Genomic DNA, 17020 nt, shown 5'->3' with positions numbered 1-17020 from the left:
GGTAAGATAGTGATGGTGAGAGTGAGAACAGGGCAAGGGAATGATCCAGAGACAAGGGGAAAACACCGTTAGAAGACCAAGGGGCCAACTGAAGGAAATATAATGAATGCTCGAAGATTTGTTTTTTTGTTCTTTTTTTGCACTTCCGTCTTTTGAAAAAAAAAGAGTTTCTTTGTTTTTCTTTCTCGTGTTAAGATAGATTGCGATGACCAATACTGCTAGTTCTTTGGAGACAATGTCGCTCTCAGAACCAAGTAGAGCGTATCAAGGCTACAAATCAATCTTCCCAGACCAGAAAGAAGAAGCAGAAATTCGAACACAGCCCAAATTGACCTAATGGTTGGTTACCCTGCCAGAAGCCCAAGGACCATCAAGAGATGGACACACCAGTTGTGTAAAATCAAATTGTTCACCTTGTGACCTGAAAGCCGCAGACCTCCCCAGGATGACCAGCCCAAGCTCAAATTTGAGAACCACAGCCGTAAGAAATAAAATCCTCCTCCAACACGACAAACAACAGACGGGTTATTCAGATAAAACAGAGATGGCGCAAGCGTATCGTAGCAACGCAGCGAGAATATACTAGAACTCGTCGGTTATTGTTAAATGTACGTGATTTATGGCGGCGGTCACTTGTCCGTCAGTGGAAACGTAGCGCGTGGGTGAGTATCAGCAGACTTGAAGGGAAAAAAGAGATAAAACGGAGCGCGCGGTCACAACGCGAGAAAAATAGAAGCACAGCCGGAAACTTTATCGCTGGCAGTGATGCAGTCGTGAGAGTCGTTGATGATGATGTGGCGTCGATGGTGATGTCGTCGTTTTTGTCGTCGTCGTTTTGATTCACCAGCAAACAATAAATCGTCAATGGGGCCGGGAAAGATGGGAGTTGAAGAAAGAAATGCATGAGGGGATGGAAGCCTTCCAAAAACCGGGGCTCTTAACACTCGAACAGGGGCTGCTGAGTAATCAAGAAAAAATCAGGCTCGTGTCAGAAGGCGCGTTTTTCGGCTGCAGCCGTGGTCACGTGATGGTTTGAGACGTGGTAATATGGCAAAAATAGCAAAGTGAGTGGGTTTTCTGTTCATTGACTAACCCTCTTTGGCGGCTGTCATTGCCACGCTAACCCTTGTATGGCTGGATGGCTTTTTCTAACTTTCATCGTGTGTCTGATTCGAGCCGTCGACCACATTTATCAAGCCGATGTGCCCCCACAAGCCCACTGTAAATAAACGAAGGTGACTACCAAGTTCTTCATAGGCCACACTGCGCCTGGCCGGACCCTCTATTGGCGGGTGCAGGAAGCAAACTTTCCCTCAATCTTGTCAACTGCGCATTTTTCGTCTCCCAATGGGGAAGGTCTTATCCAGGAGACCGGCGGCCTGAATTCTCGGGTCTCTTATTCGTTGGTTTTGGGGAGTTTCATCCCCATCCCCATCCCCAATCCATACAGAGGGGCACTAACACCAGCATCAGATCAGTAGGTAATAGGGCTACCGCCTAAAGTGGCAGGTAAAAGGGAAAGTTACGTTTGGGTAAGAGACTGTTTGCCCTGATGGTCGGCTTGTCTTTCTCCTTGACTGCGCTTGGCCAACTAAACAACCAACTGACCAAAAATGCCCCGCACCATCCTTCTCTCCAAGTTCCCGCGGCTGCGCGCCATAGACACTACCAGCCAAAGCTCTCGTCGCTCTATATCTTCTGCATCCCGCGCTGTTTCATCGCTTTCTTTGCCCTCGCGCTTCTGTGGTCTTCCCTTGCATTCTTCGCCCATCTCTACATCTACAGCTTCCCGTCCTCTTGCCCGCGAGCTGCTGTCTTCAGTGTCGACAGCCCCCTCTCTCAATTTTGCCCAATCATATCTCACCGATTCCACTCGCGCCCACCAAGCTCGCAAGCTCAAAATGGCTCCCCAGCTGGACGGCTTTTTCAAGCAGGTTGACGATTCAACCGACCACTTCATCGAGCGCCTGCGCAAGGCTGTGGCCATTCCGTCTATTTCGGCCGAGGAGGCTCGCCGTCCCGATGTCGTTCGTATGGGCCACTTTCTGGCTGATGAACTCAAGGCTCTGGGTGTGACCGTTGAGCTTCGTGATCTCGGCGAGCAGCCCGGCAAACCCGGCCTGCAGCTTCCTCCCTGTGTTCTTGGCCGCTACGGCAACGACAAGAACAAGCGCACCATTCTCGTCTATGGCCACTACGATGTCCAGCCTGCCGAGATGAGCGACGGATGGGCCACTGAGCCTTTTGACCTGACTGTTGACGACAAGGGCCGCATGTTTGGTCGTGGTGCTACTGATGACAAGGGCCCCGTTCTGGGCTGGCTCAACGCCATCGAGGCCCACCAGAAGGCTGGCATCGAATTCCCGGTCAACCTGCTCATGTGCTTCGAGGGCATGGAGGAGTATGGCTCCGAGGGTCTGGATGACCTGATCAAGGCCGAGGCCAAGAAGTGGTTTGCTGATGCCGACGCAGTCTGCATCTCCGACAACTACTGGCTCGGCACTGAGAAGCCCTGCTTGACCTACGGTCTACGTGGCTGCAACTACTACTCTATTGAGGTTTCTGGCCCTGGTGCTGACCTGCACAGTGGTGTCTTTGGTGGTACTGCTCAGGAGCCCATGACCGACCTTGTCAAGATTATGGGAGAACTGGCTAGCAATGATGGCAAGATCATGATTCCCGGAATCATGGAGCAGGTTGCTCCCGTGACCCCCGAGGAGGAGGCCCTGTACAATAGTATTTCATTCACCATGGACAACATCTACGAGTCTTTGGGAAGCCAGACTACCATCCATGATGACAAAAAGTCTACTCTTATGGCCCGCTGGAGATACCCGTCGGTGTCTCTGCACGGAATTGAGGGTGCCTTTGCGGCACCTGGCGCCAAGACTGTCATTCCCGCCAAGGTCATTGGCAAGTTCTCTATCCGCTCGGTCCCCAACATGGAGATTGACAAGACCAACGAGCTGGTGTGCAAGTTTGTCGAGGAGCGCTTTGCTGCCCTCAAGACCAAGAACACGCTCAAGGTGTATCCCCAGCACTGCGGCAACTGGTGGGTTGCTTCGCCCAAGCACTGGAACTTTTCGGCCGCTGCCAAGGCCGTTGAACGTGTGTGGGGTGTCCAGCCCGATTTCACCCGTGAGGGTGGCAGGTAAGTCTACCGAGAAAAGCCCCGAGCCTTGATCATCGTCGTCTTATACTAATACTTTCTACCTCTAGTATCCCCGTGACCCTGACCTTTGAGCAGGCCACTGGCAAGAACGTCCTGCTGCTTCCCATGGGCAGCTCCACCGATGGTGCCCATTCCATCAACGAGAAGCTTGACAAGCGCAACTACATTGAGGGCATCAAGCTGCTGGGCGCATACCTACACTACGTTGCGGAGGAGCCTCTGGTTTAAAGTTCCAGCGACTTGGAAGAAGCCATTGTAACATCATATCCTTTTTGTTGAGAACGAGTATATGGAATCAGCCAGGGGGCTGAGATATGCATTTATATCTGCTTGGCTAACCAACGGCCGAGCGAACATAACGCACGTAATGATAGAAATACTAACATGTATAACCAACTAATTGAAATCTTGTGTGAAATATGAAGACACTACATGAACGTAAATACAAGTGAACACGATATTTATTCCTAGCCAGATTTTTCTCTGGATTCCTAACCAACGCCATGCTAAATACAACCCAAGATATTTCATATAAAAAAAGAAAAGCAGTTTGATCAAGCCGTTTGAGAGACAATATTTGCACCGTAATTGCTGTCTATGTTGGCAATCGACCCCGAGACGTACCAATCTTCCTCTGAGCGTGTAAGTTCCCATGGAGAATGAACATAGGTACGGCCCTCTTCAATACAATACTTGCCAATCTTGTACAAGGCCTGCTCCTGTGCAGCATCTAGATACCGCCAGCCCACATAACGATTGCAGCCCAGGCAGTTGATATCGGCAACCTTGTGCCACCCAGTTGTCAGCTCGCGCTCTTGTATACGCCCGATTACCAGATTTTCCAGGCTTTCTTCCGAGCCAACGCCTGCTTGGTTCGGTGGCGCTACAAGCATGCAGCGCCCATAGCGGCCGTGGAAGCCCCAGCTAACCACCAGCTGCTGGTAAGCTAGATCCGAATGGCACGAGTTGCAGCGGATCACATCAGGCGCGATGCGGCGCACGAGGTCGGCGGATGGCGCAGGCGCAGTGGCTGCATCGGGGTGCAGATAGGCATTGATAACGGAGTTGGAGCCGGCGGCGGTGTGTGCGGAGGCAGGCAACGGAGCGGAAGTGGAGGCCGGGGCCGAGCCGTCGGTTTCGGGGCTGGGACTCCGGCGGCGTTTGTTTGATATGATGCCGCGCAGCAGCAGGGACGCAGGTGCATGAAGGACTAGGCGTTTGGGCTCTTGAGGAGGAGCGGGGGTCTTTTTGGGCTTCCAGAAATACATGGTGTGTGGCGTGTGGTGCGTGGTGCGTGACGCAAGGCGGGAAGCCAGCACAGAAAGACTCAAGGTGGGGCGGGGCGGAGGCTTGGAGTGAGTGGGGTGGAAGACCAGAGAATTGGGAAGAAGGTGGCCCTGGCTTGCAACACAAGACAAACAGGTAGCTGCTGCTTCGGGTCTGTGACTCTGTATTGCAGAAGAAAGACAAGACGAAGCAGTTGCCGGAACTGCTACAGTAAAGCGGAAGCACGAAGCACAAGTAGAGGCGGTCTGGCTGTGGCTGATGAGAGCTGTGGAGGGGAAAGTACCGGACTTGGTGAGGCGTTGAGGAAAATGAAGATTCTCAGAACAAGGGGTGGCCGCCTGGAGAATATAAAGGAGAAGGGCGCCTCTGATCCTTGGATTTGGCTACTAACTAGGCAATAGACAATCGCGTCTCGGTCACTGTCCAGTCAAAAAAGACCCTATGTGGTTGCAGCGCTAGTGTCCACTCCCTCTAGAAGCCTGCGCTTTTGGGCCTAGCAGCCCCTAAATAACACTGGCCTAAAGAGAGACAGTCTGTATCAGATTGTTATCGATACTTGACGATTCCCAACAATAAATAGAATAAAACAGCCTGGATGCAATCCAGACCCCAATCTAGGGAGAGAACCCACAAGCCAGCGGCAACAATCACGTCAGCGTGCATTTATTCGACGAGCGCAGAACCGGCGGAGAAAGCAAGACATAGATTAGTGAGGGGAAGAGATGCAAGTGTTGACTAGTAACTATCTATACAAATGTACAGGCGAATACTGATAAATCACTGCCGCAGCAAAATTCCTGTGAGTCACTTCAGTCTCACATCTCACCGCATAAGACCGCCAGGTGGCCGAGTCAATTTTCTGGCGTTAGCTGAACCGCCTATTTGGCTCAGTTGCACCCGGCTTCACAGGCTTGGCTCTGGCTCTTTACAGGAGATATGCAAGCCCGAAAGGAGCCGTGCCACTGATTTGATGCCCAATGTCGTGCTTTTCAGTGACCTTATGACCTGCGTAGCCGGCAGGGGAGTGCCACAGCTGCAGAGCATGGACTAGCGTTGTTTTTGTTGATTACAGGGCCCTAGCCACTGTTTTCTTCTGACCGCTGCCGCCACTGAACCGGTTTGACTGGTCCATTTATTGCTTGACTTACATAAGCACAAACACCGACTGGGGTTGGGGTACAGTGGAAAACTCTAGATAAGCCCGGTTGCGTCTCTCCCTTTTCTGACTCTCTTCCTAATCACAATCACGCTATCTTACAAGTTACAATCGTCCACATCCTGAATCTACTGTTAAAAAGCACCACTGCCATTAACTAAAGACACATTGTCTGTTGCTCTCTAAACCTCCTCCAAAACCCGCCGAGATCTCTGCCTTCTGTTCTCAGTGAAACCACCGCCTCACCGCCTGACCACCAATCTTGATTCATTTCAATCACGCCTCATTCTCCATCGTTGTCTCACTGCTCGACAACATCAACGGCCCCTCAGTCCGCCGTCTTACATTTTCGTCCAAGTGCTACAGAAGCCACCTTTTATATTTCTCCTTGATAGCCGCCACGCTGGAAAAATCGTAGTCATGGCGCAAATGAAAAATTCGAGTATGGCCCGTAATAATAATTACGCCAACGCCGCCACCACTACTGCCCACACTGCCCACACCGAGCCTGCCTCCGTGCTGGCTAGCTGCTACATCGTTGACTCTTCTGCCAGCGTCAACAGCCTCCATTACTCCACTACCGGGGTTTCCGGTATGGCCCTCCCCATCTTCTCTACATCTCCCGCCGATCTTTACTGACATACATCTATCTCTAGGGGCCGAGTGGTATTCCTGAGGTCCCTTCCTCAGGCGTACCTTCACCTCCATCAAGTCCCCCCCTCGCAGCCGTCAAGACGTCGTCGCGCCAGATTGCGATTCTGCCGAAGCCGGGCCGTGGCCGCCATGCCAACGCCCACAACAGCAGCCGCAGCCGCGATCTGCGAGGGGGGGCTGCACTGACCATCAGGGAAGATTGTGAGAGATTCTTCTGCGAGACCATGGCCGCCGTGTTCCTGGGTGAGAGGAACACCACCGCGCCTGTCTCCAGCCTGACCGGTGCATCATACTTGCCGACGCCGCCCGACGATGTTACTTTTGGCGTCCGCTCGGGCTCTAGCCATCCTGCTACCCAGTACTATGGCCAGCACCATGTGGGAAAGCCGCCCATCACGCCTGTCACAGCCTGGGCCGAGATATGGGACTTCCAGGGTGGCGCGAGCTTTCGGGCTTTTGTTGCTGACAATGCTGGTGTGAAGACGTTGTTCGTGTTCTTCCACAACAGTGTTACACATCTTGATTTGAAGCCTGCGTGAGTAGAACCCAAATTCTTTTGTAAACTTACTAAACATCCTCGCTAACATTCCATCTCTCCATTCAGACTCATGGCCATCATTGAACTGGCCGAGGGTCCGTTGGGCTGCCAGGACGTTGTGGCCCTTATTGACAAGGATACTGACTCTGAGTCAGCTAAAGCGTTAATGCGTAGTCTTCAATGGGTTGGCTTTGAGCTGACTACCATGGAACCGTGGGCCAACCACGTCGACATTACCAGCGACCATTGGCATGCCATGCAAATGGAGGTCTGAAAGGACCTATAACTTGATATGGGGTAAAACTCCAGACGCAAAGTGAGTCATGACAAAGGCCCGCCACCGATTTTGTAAACCTTGTCTTCCTGGGCCAACTTATATTTGTTCTTCTGAAGCCGTAAGTTATTCCTTGTTTCGGAGTGAGAGAATATGTATCATAGGCGATAGTGCATCCTGTCCTATGATTTGTGGTTGTTCTATGCCGTATGTTTTGTTATTATGTATCATCTTTGCTTATGTTCTTGTTTGTCCGGTTCATAGCCATGTGTCTTATCAGATTGCCAATATCCCCTTTGAATAACTACTGCATTTACGTACTTTACCTAGTTGACGCCTTCTCTAATAATGCTACGACTGGCCTGTAACCAGAATTCTTTCTCTCATTCCATAATGTTTTATAGCCGCTTTGCTACAGTGTCTATGCAATTCATAACCCATTCATCTATTTTGTCCCAGCCTCTATGCTAGTAGCATTACAACTCCGTCTCAAACTGCCGCACCTGGAAGCCATTTTCCTTCAGGTGATCCTTGACCTGCTTCACCGTGTACTCGCCACGGTGGAACATGCCTGCGCCCAGCGCCGCGTCCGTCGCCGTCTGGTCAAAGACATCGGCAAAGTGTTCGGGTACGCCAGCGCCACTCGACGCAATGACCGGGATGCGCACGGCGCCCTTGACCTGGTTAATCAGCTCCTTATCGAAGCCGCTGTTGGTACCGTCCTTGTCGATGCAGTTGAGCAGCAGCTCGCCGCAGCCCATGGCCTCGACTGCCTGGGCCAGCTGGACCACGTCGAGGTCGCGTGTCTCGCGCCCGCCCTTTATTGTGCACGCGTACCAGCAAAACTGCTCGCCGTTGGGGCCTGGCGTGGCGGTCGGGATCACGTGGTGCGTCGGCGCCGCTGCGGCTGACGCCACGTACACGCGCTTCGGGTCCACGCTGACAACCACCGCCTGGTTGCCGTAGGCGGCAGAGATTTGCTCGATGGCGGTCGTGCCGGACGTCTTGCTGCCGGCTGTGTAGTACTCCTCGGCAGCAATCACGGCGTCAGACCCAATCGACACCTTATCAGCACCCGACTTGAAGTACATGGTGGCAATCTGCAGTGCCGACACCTTGGTGCCGTCGACATCGACAGTGTCACGAATGCCACCACCAATAGTCAGCGGCACGAAAACAGTCGTGCTAGTCATCTTTAGGATGTCCAGCATTGGCACATCAGCCACGGGCAGATCGCGGAAGCTCGTGATGTTGAGGAAGGTGACCTCGTCAGCGCCCTGTTCGTAGTACTTTTTGGCCATCTCGACGGGCTTGCCGAGGTTGCGCACATTGCCGCCGGCATCGGCCTTCTCACGGACGTCGTATTGATCGCCCTTGGTGACTACCAGATCGCCCTGGTCGTTGGTGCGTACATCCAGGCACGCAATAACGCGGCGCGTCAGCGAGTCGCGGAAAAGCTCGGGCGAGAAGCCCTCGGCCGACTTGGCGAGCGTGGCAGGGCCGGCGCCGTTAAGGAAATCTCGGAGCGCACGCAGACCGGCCACACCACTCTTCTCGGGATGGAACTGGGTCGCAAAGACGTTGCCCTTGGCTACAGCGCCGACAAAGGTCTCGTTGCCATAGGTGCCGACGGCGACAGTCCAGCCAGCGGCCTCCAGCTGGCCGGGGACGTAGGGCGCCATGTACGAGTGCACGTAGTAGTACTTGGAGTCAGGGCGCAAGTTGTACATGGACAGACCACCAGTAGTAGCGTCGTTCCAACCAATGTGAGGAACGGACTTGGATGACTCGTCAAAACGCTTAAGGGTAGCAGGCACGATGCCCAGACCCTTGACGCCGGGAGCCTCTTCAGAACCTTCAAAGAGAGCTTGTTGGCCGACGCAGATGCCCATGAAGGGCTTGCCGTCAGCAATGTGCTTTCGAATGGGCTCCAAGAAGCCAGCATTGGAGAGCTGGGTCAAGCAATAGCCAAAGTGGCCGACACCAGGCAGAATGAGTTTCTGAAGGCCGTTTAACCGTATTAGCAGCGGCTCAGCGAACCAATATCATGGGGACGACCTGTAGCCAGGGTCCTAGCAGGGCTTGACTTACGTCGGCCTTCTCGACATCCTCCGGGGTTTTCACCCACTCAACAGAGTAGCCGACAGCCTCGATGGCATTGACCAGACTCCGAATGTTGCCGGCCACATAATCAATGAGATAGACCTTGTTGCTTGACATGGTTGTGATGCAAGAAAAGGAATCGCTATCAGAAAGTGCAGCACTCCGTTTTCGGACAAGGTTTGAGACGAGACGGCTGTGAAATGTGAGCACGGTGAAGCCACCAGCAAAGCAAAGATCAAAGAGGGCGCGGCTTGGACACGAAATGAGAAAAACAAACCACAATCCAGGCTTTTTCCTGCACGCAACAAGTATCACAATCACAAGGTGACGTGAGTCAATCGAGACTCAGTCACTCATGGTTGTCTCTACTCAGCTGGGATGGCATCTTTTTCTGCAGCTGGCAGCGTCTGCCAGGAATAACACATGCCAGCTGGCAGTGTTTAGAAAGATACCATCCACTTTCTTCATCGAATTAAGCTTATCCTGTGATCATCATCAAGTTGATGTTTTTTTTATTCTTTGCAACCAACAAGCCTGACATCCACAAGCTTGCTGCACCCGCCATGCACCCCATAAAGACTCACGAAATGCTGGCGGGCGGCTTTGCCAGTCCTGCACCCAAACCCTATAATACTGAGATTCCCACGTACGACGACGAGGACGAGTGGGAGTATGAATATTCGACAACCGAGACCGAGGTACACTTTCTTGCTGCCACATAGAATACACCAGCACTGACACGCCTCTGCCGCTCTGCCCTACAGACCTACTATCTGACGCTCGACCTCTCTATACCGGAGTTCACTACCCGCGACTCCAGAACCGTTGTGCAGGCTGGCCGCGGCGGCTACCTCTCATCGTGGATCGGCGACCCCGAGAAGGTCAACGACAAGAGCGCTGGGCAGAAAGCCCGGTACCGCTTTGCTGCCGACGACATTGACGAAGAAGATGACCACGAGCCTCCCGAGCGCGAAGACCAGGACCCCGACGACGCAGATTTGCCGCCCGTCGACCCCGCACTCAGCGTTGGCCCTTCTGCTGCGCCGGACACTGGCACTACTGATGCTCCAGCAGCAGCTTCGACACAGGGTGAGATTCACAAGGCGCAAGATGCAGCAGCCCAGAGCGCTGCCACTTCTACAAGGGCTAAACGTGACGACGCTGATATGGGCGAAGTACAGATCCTCGAGCTGCACTCCAAAACGCCCATCATCGCCTACCGCGGGCGCATCTTCGAGGGCCAGTGGGCAGAGAATGCAGGTACAGAAATGATATTTGCGCCACACGAAGAAGGCGACGACATCCAGTCTCTGCCGCGGCTCGATAGCCTACCCGGTGGCGTCGACCTGCTCGCAGCCAGCTCAGCGCGCTTACTCACAACCGAGCGTAAGATCCAACCGCGTCTCGAAACGAACCTCGATGAGGCCAAGGCGCAGATGGGCATCCGCGTGGTGGTCGGCCGCGACCTCAACGGCGACCGGCGCAAGCAGGCCACCTTCCTCGAGAACCTGATGGCGGTCAAACGCATCAAGGGCGAGCCCGATGCCGTTCCAGTCTTCGCCCGGCCCCCGCCTAACAAGGACTTCCGCGACGACCGCGACCCCGATTGGAAGCCGCGCCGGCGGAAGCTGCGCCCTGTTGAAGCACTGCCTCGTATAGGCCGCACCGCAATTGTCAGTGGCGCGCCAGTGACAGGAAGTACACAGAGTGGAAAGACAGTGGACAAGGGTAAGAACAAGGCAGTCGATGAGAAGGATCCAGCTGCAAAAGTGCCAGAGTTAGGCATGGATACGGATGAAGGGGCAGAGGCACAGGCCGAGGAGACGAGGCCGCCCATAATCTTCCAGCCGCCTTGGGAGCCGCGCGTGACCAACGGCCCAACACCGTTCTTCTCAACGCCGCAATTCCGGCCCAGTAGAAAGAGGCAGCAGCTGCCAGGTGCCGAGGAGCCAAAGAAGCCGCAGAGCAAGACTAATCTGCCAGTGTCTCGGTCAGCAAGGACGGCCTTGCTGTCGGAGGATCATGGTGTAAGCGTGTCAAAAGCCCAAGCTTCAGAGAGCGCATCGCTTGATCGGAACAAAAACGGTGAAAAGGACGAAAATGGTGATCAAAAGATGGGTGGTGTGTGAAGCTGTAAACCTTAATCTATGTACATAATGAGAATACGATTGACTGCACTCTAGCTATGTACAACGTTACTTATGCGAAGCTTTATGTACTGTGCATAATTGTGCTCAAGGTGTGTGCATGCATAATTAATCTATGGAGCGTCCCGATTAGGCAAGCAGCTCTCTCGGGGAACCCCGCGCCTCTAGACCCACTTTTGTGCGGCCAGTGAGGTTGATAACGCGGAGATCAGAGAACGTCTTCTATATAAGCTCTATTGCGGAATCTCATCCTTAGCAACGATTAGCTTCTCTTGTGCTTCCTCTAGTGCATAAACAAGCTGCACTCTGCCCACTACCAAGTCCGCTGGCGTTCAACTACTTCCACTTGTTACATCTACAGACACCCACAACACACCCCATCACACTCTATCATAATGGCTGAAAAGGCTCCCATTACATGCCACGTGCTCGACACGACGGCCGGCCGACCAGCCAGCGGAATCCGGGTAACGCTGACCCCGGCCACCTCCTCCGCATCCGCCGCGCCCACTTTTACCGCCACCACCGACACCGACGGCCGCATCAAGCTGTGGGACACGGCGCTGGACAGCGCGCTGGCAGGTGCTTCGGTGCATGGCACACGGGCATCTCGCTGGACGCTGCGCTTTGATACCGGAGCGTACTTTGGCGAGGGCAAGACGTTTTTTCCTGAGGTTGTAGTCGTCTTCGAGGTGCAGCCGGGCCAGCATTACCATGTGCCGCTGCTGCTATCACCGTACAGCTACTCGACGTACCGTGGCAGTTAGACGGGGAAAGGCGGACGAGCAAAACCCGAGGTTCAAGTTCAAGGGAGAGAGCGCCGTATTCGGGATCGAGGCTGGCGTTTTCCGGACTTCAATTTGGTAGGGATGCCTCGCTTGGAACTTTGACAGGATACATAGTTGCACTTGTACAAGGTGTTTATTCTTCACAATAAATATATATATATATATATATATATATATTGTATAACGCTAACAAAAAAGAATGCTGAAGTGGGCCATATAACACAAGGAAACCCGGAGGCAAGGAGATAGGGATAATGACAGGATAAATGCAGCGGCAGATGGACTGGCCATGACTAAAACAGGGAAAAAAGCAAGATGGGCTCTGAGTACCACGGGAAAGGGAAACAAATGAAAATAAAATAAAAAAAAGAATTCAACGCTGCGTAATGAGAAGCTGAGACACGCCGATCGCATATCAGGAAGCGGTGATATGCACAAAAATCTGGCATTCGGCTGAAAGGGCGGGCAAGACACGGTAAGAAATACGGTGTATAGATTAGGTGGAGAAAGCCAGTCCATGGCGAGAGAAGAGCGGACGGTTGACAAAGAAATAATGAAAAAAGAGAATGTGAGGGTGGGTTCCCTGATACTTTTAGTTACTGTTCTTGCGGCTACGGCTGAAGATGCGGCCAATGTTGCGGCGTCTCTTGCTGCCAAAGCTTGACCGGGACTCTGACGTGAGCGGGCGACTATCTCCCATCTGGCCATTAGTGCCGGTTGTGTCATCTGCCGCTGCAGAGTTTGTAGCAGCTACCAGGTCCTCGGGCATGGCCGAAGCCGTGGTGGATGTGGGCATGTGAGCCAGGCGCAGGCCTGTGTCGTCGTCGTCGCACTCGCGCACGCGGTCAAGGCTGGTGGCCGCGAAGCTTGCCGACGACGTGATTGACGACGACGGCGAGGGCGTGCTGCCGTGGGCGATGCCGGGGCCGATGGCAGTCACGAGGGCGGAGTCAATGGTGAAGCCGGTGCTGGAGCGGGTGCTGGCACGCGTGCTGCGGCTGAGGCTGCGGCGCATCTGGCTGATCTGAAAGGAACGGCGGGCCTTGACCATGAACTGGTTCGGGTCGATGTCGGAGGATCCCAGCGTAGCGTTAGGGCCGGTGTGGGCGCCGGGATAGGGGAGAGTGGTGTTGCCGTCTAGTGTACGTGTTAGTGGGAGACGCGGCGGGACAGGTTTGTTGAGCAAATGGGATGGACATACTGCCGTTGAACTGCTTTGGGAAGCCTGTGTCATGGGACATTCTGGAGGTTGGAGAGGACATGGTGGCGGTGTTGAGAGTGAGTAGCAAGCCGTAGAGGAGGAGAGCAGACGAGGAGCATATAAGAGGATGATTGAGAACGGCAAGCAGAGTATGGGTTTAGGAAAGAAAAAGACGAGACATGTATCGATGGTGAAGACGCAAATACAAAGCAAGATTCAAGATGCAAATTCTGACAGCCCACGGGCCACGACCAACCGCAGATATATATACTTGTACTTTATCCAGCTAACCACACCTTCCCAACAAGCAACATGAAGCCAGTGACATCAAAAAAGGTGATGGAAGCCAAGAGACAATAGAGGAAACAGAGAAAAGAGACAATACCGTCTTAGGGTTTCCCGGGGGAGCACAGGCCATCCATAAAAAAGGCGCCATTTAATCGATGGCCATCAGGAGACAAACCCCCAGTAACAAATGCCCAACGGCAATAGGAGAAGCCAGAAGAAACATGCTGATAGTTGCCATGCAGTAGTGCCATCGTCTCCTCCCGGTCTCAGACAGCCCGCCTCGAGAAATTACAGAGCAGCGGCGGAAAAACAGGACTCCGAGAGAGAACAGGTGTGTTGCGTTTTAACCCTAGAGCAAACCCTCTCCAACAAGGGCTTAGAAACAGCAAAACTACAAGTCCTCTTGAAAGCTTGTGGAATCGCAGTGGAGTAGAACCAGCAGCGACAAACGCTACGGACCGGGCAGACCATAAGATCACTGCATGAGTAGCAAGACCACTGCGCATCTATATATGTGGCTATATGCGACTGCATGATATATGTGCTGGTGGGTGACGTCCTCGGTGTGTCATTGACGCTGCAGTAAACGCCAAGCAAAGGAAAAGAAAACATGATCGATAGGATGAACACGCTCGGTTGCTCGCTCGTCTTGGCTGGGTGGGTGCAGGCGGGCTTTGGCCCCTGTGAGGCAGACTCTGCCCTTTTGCCGCAAGTTCTTTGTGCCCAGCCAGGTATGCTGGCTAGCATGCGATGTTGGGACGCTCATTATTCCAAGCACACACATTCTTTATTGCCATCAGAACCAAACGGCAGATCTATGCTGTCAGGACGCCCCCAAAAACAAAACATGTGTGCTACTTGCTTTTTTGCCGTCAGCATCGTCTTTTATTGCTCTCGCAGCATAACCCAAAGCCCAACGTTCCTCATCATCCTCCTGCTTGTGTCCTCCCTGCCCTTGTCTTGCGCTGTCCCTCCACTGGCCCGTTCACAACGTGCCAGCTAGCACAATATGTGCTAGATTCTTATTTTCTTTTTCTTCAATTAGCTAATTCTCCTCCCGATGCGTCTTCCAGACCTTTATGCATCTTATCTTTGTCCCAGTGCTGCATGCGCACAGAAACCCTGCTAGAATTCTGCTGCCTTGGTGAGCCCTGCTTGATACTTGCCTCTCCTTCCCTTCCCCTCCCTATAGTTTCTTGAATGATGCAATATCTGAAATGTATGTATCTAACTATCTGTACACAAATGTAAATCCAGCATGTTGTAACAAAATATCCGATCGTCCAAACTTCACCGTCTTGGGTGGCCTCCCGTGCTCAGACATGGGTTCTTAGTAAAGAAAGTGCTTGTTTCATAACCCTAACCCTATATCCACTTTGTAAATCATCAGGTCCTTCTCGCTCTCTCCCTATGCCGAGTCTCCCAGCCTCTTCTCCGCATATTCACGCCAACGGCGATCAATGGACACATGAAGAGAATGAAAAGCGCGAGATTTTTATGCATTCCTGCCAACATGCTACCGATAGATTCTCTTTCTTTTATTTTTCATACCTGCGCGCTAGTACCTGTCCATACAAGTGCTTTTCGCCTCTGTCTCCTGTGCTTTCTTTTCTCTTCGGCTACATGCAATGCAAGCCTCAGCTTGTCCAGGGATCTCGAAACTTAACATGGAAGACACAATGCTGGTTAGTCAATAATTCCGTTTCCGATCCGCAGGCAACGCCCGTTTTTCTCCGTCTTACAGTCACAACCAGAAATGCAGCCTTTATTAAGCGTATCTCTTGTATGAAGTCGGCGCCTATTGATGAGGTTCAATGTGGGTATTTAAAACAGCTTCTAGGTACTGCTCAGACCACAAGTGCAACAGAAAGAACAAAGACTTTCCTCGAAGTAGAATAATTCTGGGTGGCTTCATGTTCCCTTTTGCTTTTCCTATGACCATGGTAAAGGTGCCAGCCAGGCCGTCCATGTATACTACCGTGCTTGTTCATGTGTATCTTTTGGAGCCAAATTTAGCACAAATGTCGCATATTTCCGCCAGTTCAGGCCACAATCTCCCTTGCTTCCCACCAAAAATCATAGAAAGAGCTTCTCCAGCCATCTGTCATCGGCCTATGTCAGAGGAGGGGGGCTACCATCGACTACTGTCTCAATGGTTCTTCTATACAGTAGGTAGACGTAAAATAATACAATGATAAACAATGGTTTTTGAGATTTCTGCGTGCTGCCATCATTACAGTTTCGGAAAATAAATGCGGTGGTTGAGACAACTAGATGTGGGAAGCATGAGAAGAGCCTTAGAAGTAGATGTACAAAATACTCATAATTTGGGTAGGTGGCGCAAGAAATTCACCCTCAATGAGCGACCAATCATAGCTTTGTTCCCACTGCTGGTACTACCTGGGCTGCCATCTGGGTTACACAAGAGTTCATTTTATTACCATGGCTTCCCCTCGGCTACGACAAGATTCTCAGATGTCAATTCTCGCTGATTGTTCTCGAGCAGCCTACATTCTTCAGCGAGATGTTCATTGTATACGCTGCTTTTCCAGGCTTTGTCTTATCTTCATCGGGATGCTGTTTCTTGGTAGTTCTTTGACTGTCGCTGAGAGACCCTGTCTACATAGTTTCTCGGTTTCTGCACATGACTTTTCGTATTTCTTCGTTTGGTACTATTATTTATCATTGCTGATGTATCTGTGTTTCATGAGACGTCTTTTCAGTGCCGACCTAAGGTTCTTGAATGGAAATAGTCTCAAATACTAAAGTATTTATCTGTTGTAGTACTGTTGAATATCATGGCATTGTTATCTGAATTTAGCCTGTGATACTTTGACTTTTTCCCTCACACTTCAAGCCGTAGTGTCATCTTTCTTGCCCATCTTCTACTTGGCGAAGAGAATCATATACTGTCAACCGTCTCTCATTTTATGATTTGGTGTTTTTGTAACTTTGGGGGGTAGTAGCTAACGGCTGGTCAGTCGTACCCGTGTTCCCCACAGTGTTGCTCGTGTCTTTCGTGTTGGCAAAAGACCCTGTAGAATCTATGGCATATATTGAATCTTTGCCTAACTTGCGAGGGGAGACAACTATCTTCCACTTTCTTAAAGCTCGTCTCTGGCCGTTTACACACCTAGCTCTTACCTTTGGTTTCTTGAGTAGAGCCTCGGGCCTAGCGACGTGTGACTTGGTATGAGACCGTACATGTTATTGGGTGTCGAAGATACAAATGACATCACTGTTGTTATCTCAACTCTGTTGCCTGCCCTTTCTCGGTCTTTCTTTGATCACAATAGTATTTGATCTTTATACATGTAACTATACATGTGTATTCTTCTAAGTCTACCGACTGTCATCTTGTAAGAATACGACGAGTTGTCAATGTTGTTTTATTATTTCATTTCATTTCATT

At 51.9% G+C, this 17020-nt stretch overlaps 7 protein-coding genes across 7 annotated transcripts; 4 read left to right on the top strand and 3 right to left on the bottom strand.

Moving 5' to 3' along the window:
- Positions 1 to 1613: 1613 nt before the first annotated feature.
- Positions 1614 to 3400, top strand: BROUX77_007762 (uncharacterized protein; the record flags this gene model as incomplete). Its single annotated transcript, XM_073752891.1, has 2 exons — positions 1614 to 3151; positions 3220 to 3400. 2 exons carry the CDS (start codon positions 1614 to 1616, stop codon positions 3398 to 3400), a joined length of 1719 nt encoding a protein of 572 aa, XP_073602055.1.
- Positions 3401 to 3726: 326 nt separating this feature from the next.
- BROUX77_007761 (uncharacterized protein) lies at positions 3727 to 4440 on the bottom strand (the record flags this gene model as incomplete). Its single annotated transcript, XM_073752890.1, has 1 exon — positions 3727 to 4440. The coding sequence occupies one exon, from the start codon at positions 4438 to 4440 to the stop codon at positions 3727 to 3729; it is 714 nt and encodes a 237-aa protein (XP_073602054.1).
- Positions 4441 to 6044: 1604 nt separating this feature from the next.
- Positions 6045 to 7081, top strand: BROUX77_007760 (uncharacterized protein; the record flags this gene model as incomplete). The annotated part of the gene is made up of 4 exons (XM_073752889.1): positions 6045 to 6057; positions 6170 to 6207; positions 6272 to 6804; positions 6874 to 7081. 4 exons carry the CDS (start codon positions 6045 to 6047, stop codon positions 7079 to 7081), a joined length of 792 nt encoding a protein of 263 aa, XP_073602053.1.
- Positions 7082 to 7557: 476 nt separating this feature from the next.
- BROUX77_007759 (uncharacterized protein) lies at positions 7558 to 9301 on the bottom strand (the record flags this gene model as incomplete). The annotated part of the gene is made up of 2 exons (XM_073752888.1): positions 7558 to 9081; positions 9173 to 9301. 2 exons carry the CDS (start codon positions 9299 to 9301, stop codon positions 7558 to 7560), a joined length of 1653 nt encoding a protein of 550 aa, XP_073602052.1.
- Positions 9302 to 9747: 446 nt separating this feature from the next.
- Positions 9748 to 11313, top strand: BROUX77_007758 (uncharacterized protein; the record flags this gene model as incomplete). Its single annotated transcript, XM_073752887.1, has 2 exons — positions 9748 to 9882; positions 9949 to 11313. The coding sequence occupies 2 exons, from the start codon at positions 9748 to 9750 to the stop codon at positions 11311 to 11313; spliced, it is 1500 nt and encodes a 499-aa protein (XP_073602051.1).
- A 413-nt stretch (positions 11314 to 11726) lies between these two features.
- BROUX77_007757 (uncharacterized protein) lies at positions 11727 to 12098 on the top strand (the record flags this gene model as incomplete). The annotated part of the gene is made up of 1 exon (XM_073752886.1): positions 11727 to 12098. The coding sequence occupies one exon, from the start codon at positions 11727 to 11729 to the stop codon at positions 12096 to 12098; it is 372 nt and encodes a 123-aa protein (XP_073602050.1).
- A 613-nt stretch (positions 12099 to 12711) lies between these two features.
- On the bottom strand, positions 12712 to 13381 carry BROUX77_007756 (uncharacterized protein; the record flags this gene model as incomplete). Its single annotated transcript, XM_073752885.1, has 2 exons — positions 12712 to 13256; positions 13321 to 13381. The coding sequence occupies 2 exons, from the start codon at positions 13379 to 13381 to the stop codon at positions 12712 to 12714; spliced, it is 606 nt and encodes a 201-aa protein (XP_073602049.1).
- Between the last annotated feature and the right edge of the window lie 3639 nt (positions 13382 to 17020).

The sequence above is a fragment of the Berkeleyomyces rouxiae genome (genome assembly GCF_048999995.1).
Source record: "Berkeleyomyces rouxiae strain 22BRR77 chromosome Unknown BrBRR77_ptg000012l, whole genome shotgun sequence".
In the NCBI taxonomy this organism is placed as follows: domain Eukaryota; kingdom Fungi; phylum Ascomycota; class Sordariomycetes; order Microascales; family Ceratocystidaceae; genus Berkeleyomyces; species Berkeleyomyces rouxiae.
Note: the sequence above shows the minus strand (reverse complement) of the source record. Positions and strands in the feature narration are given on the sequence as shown.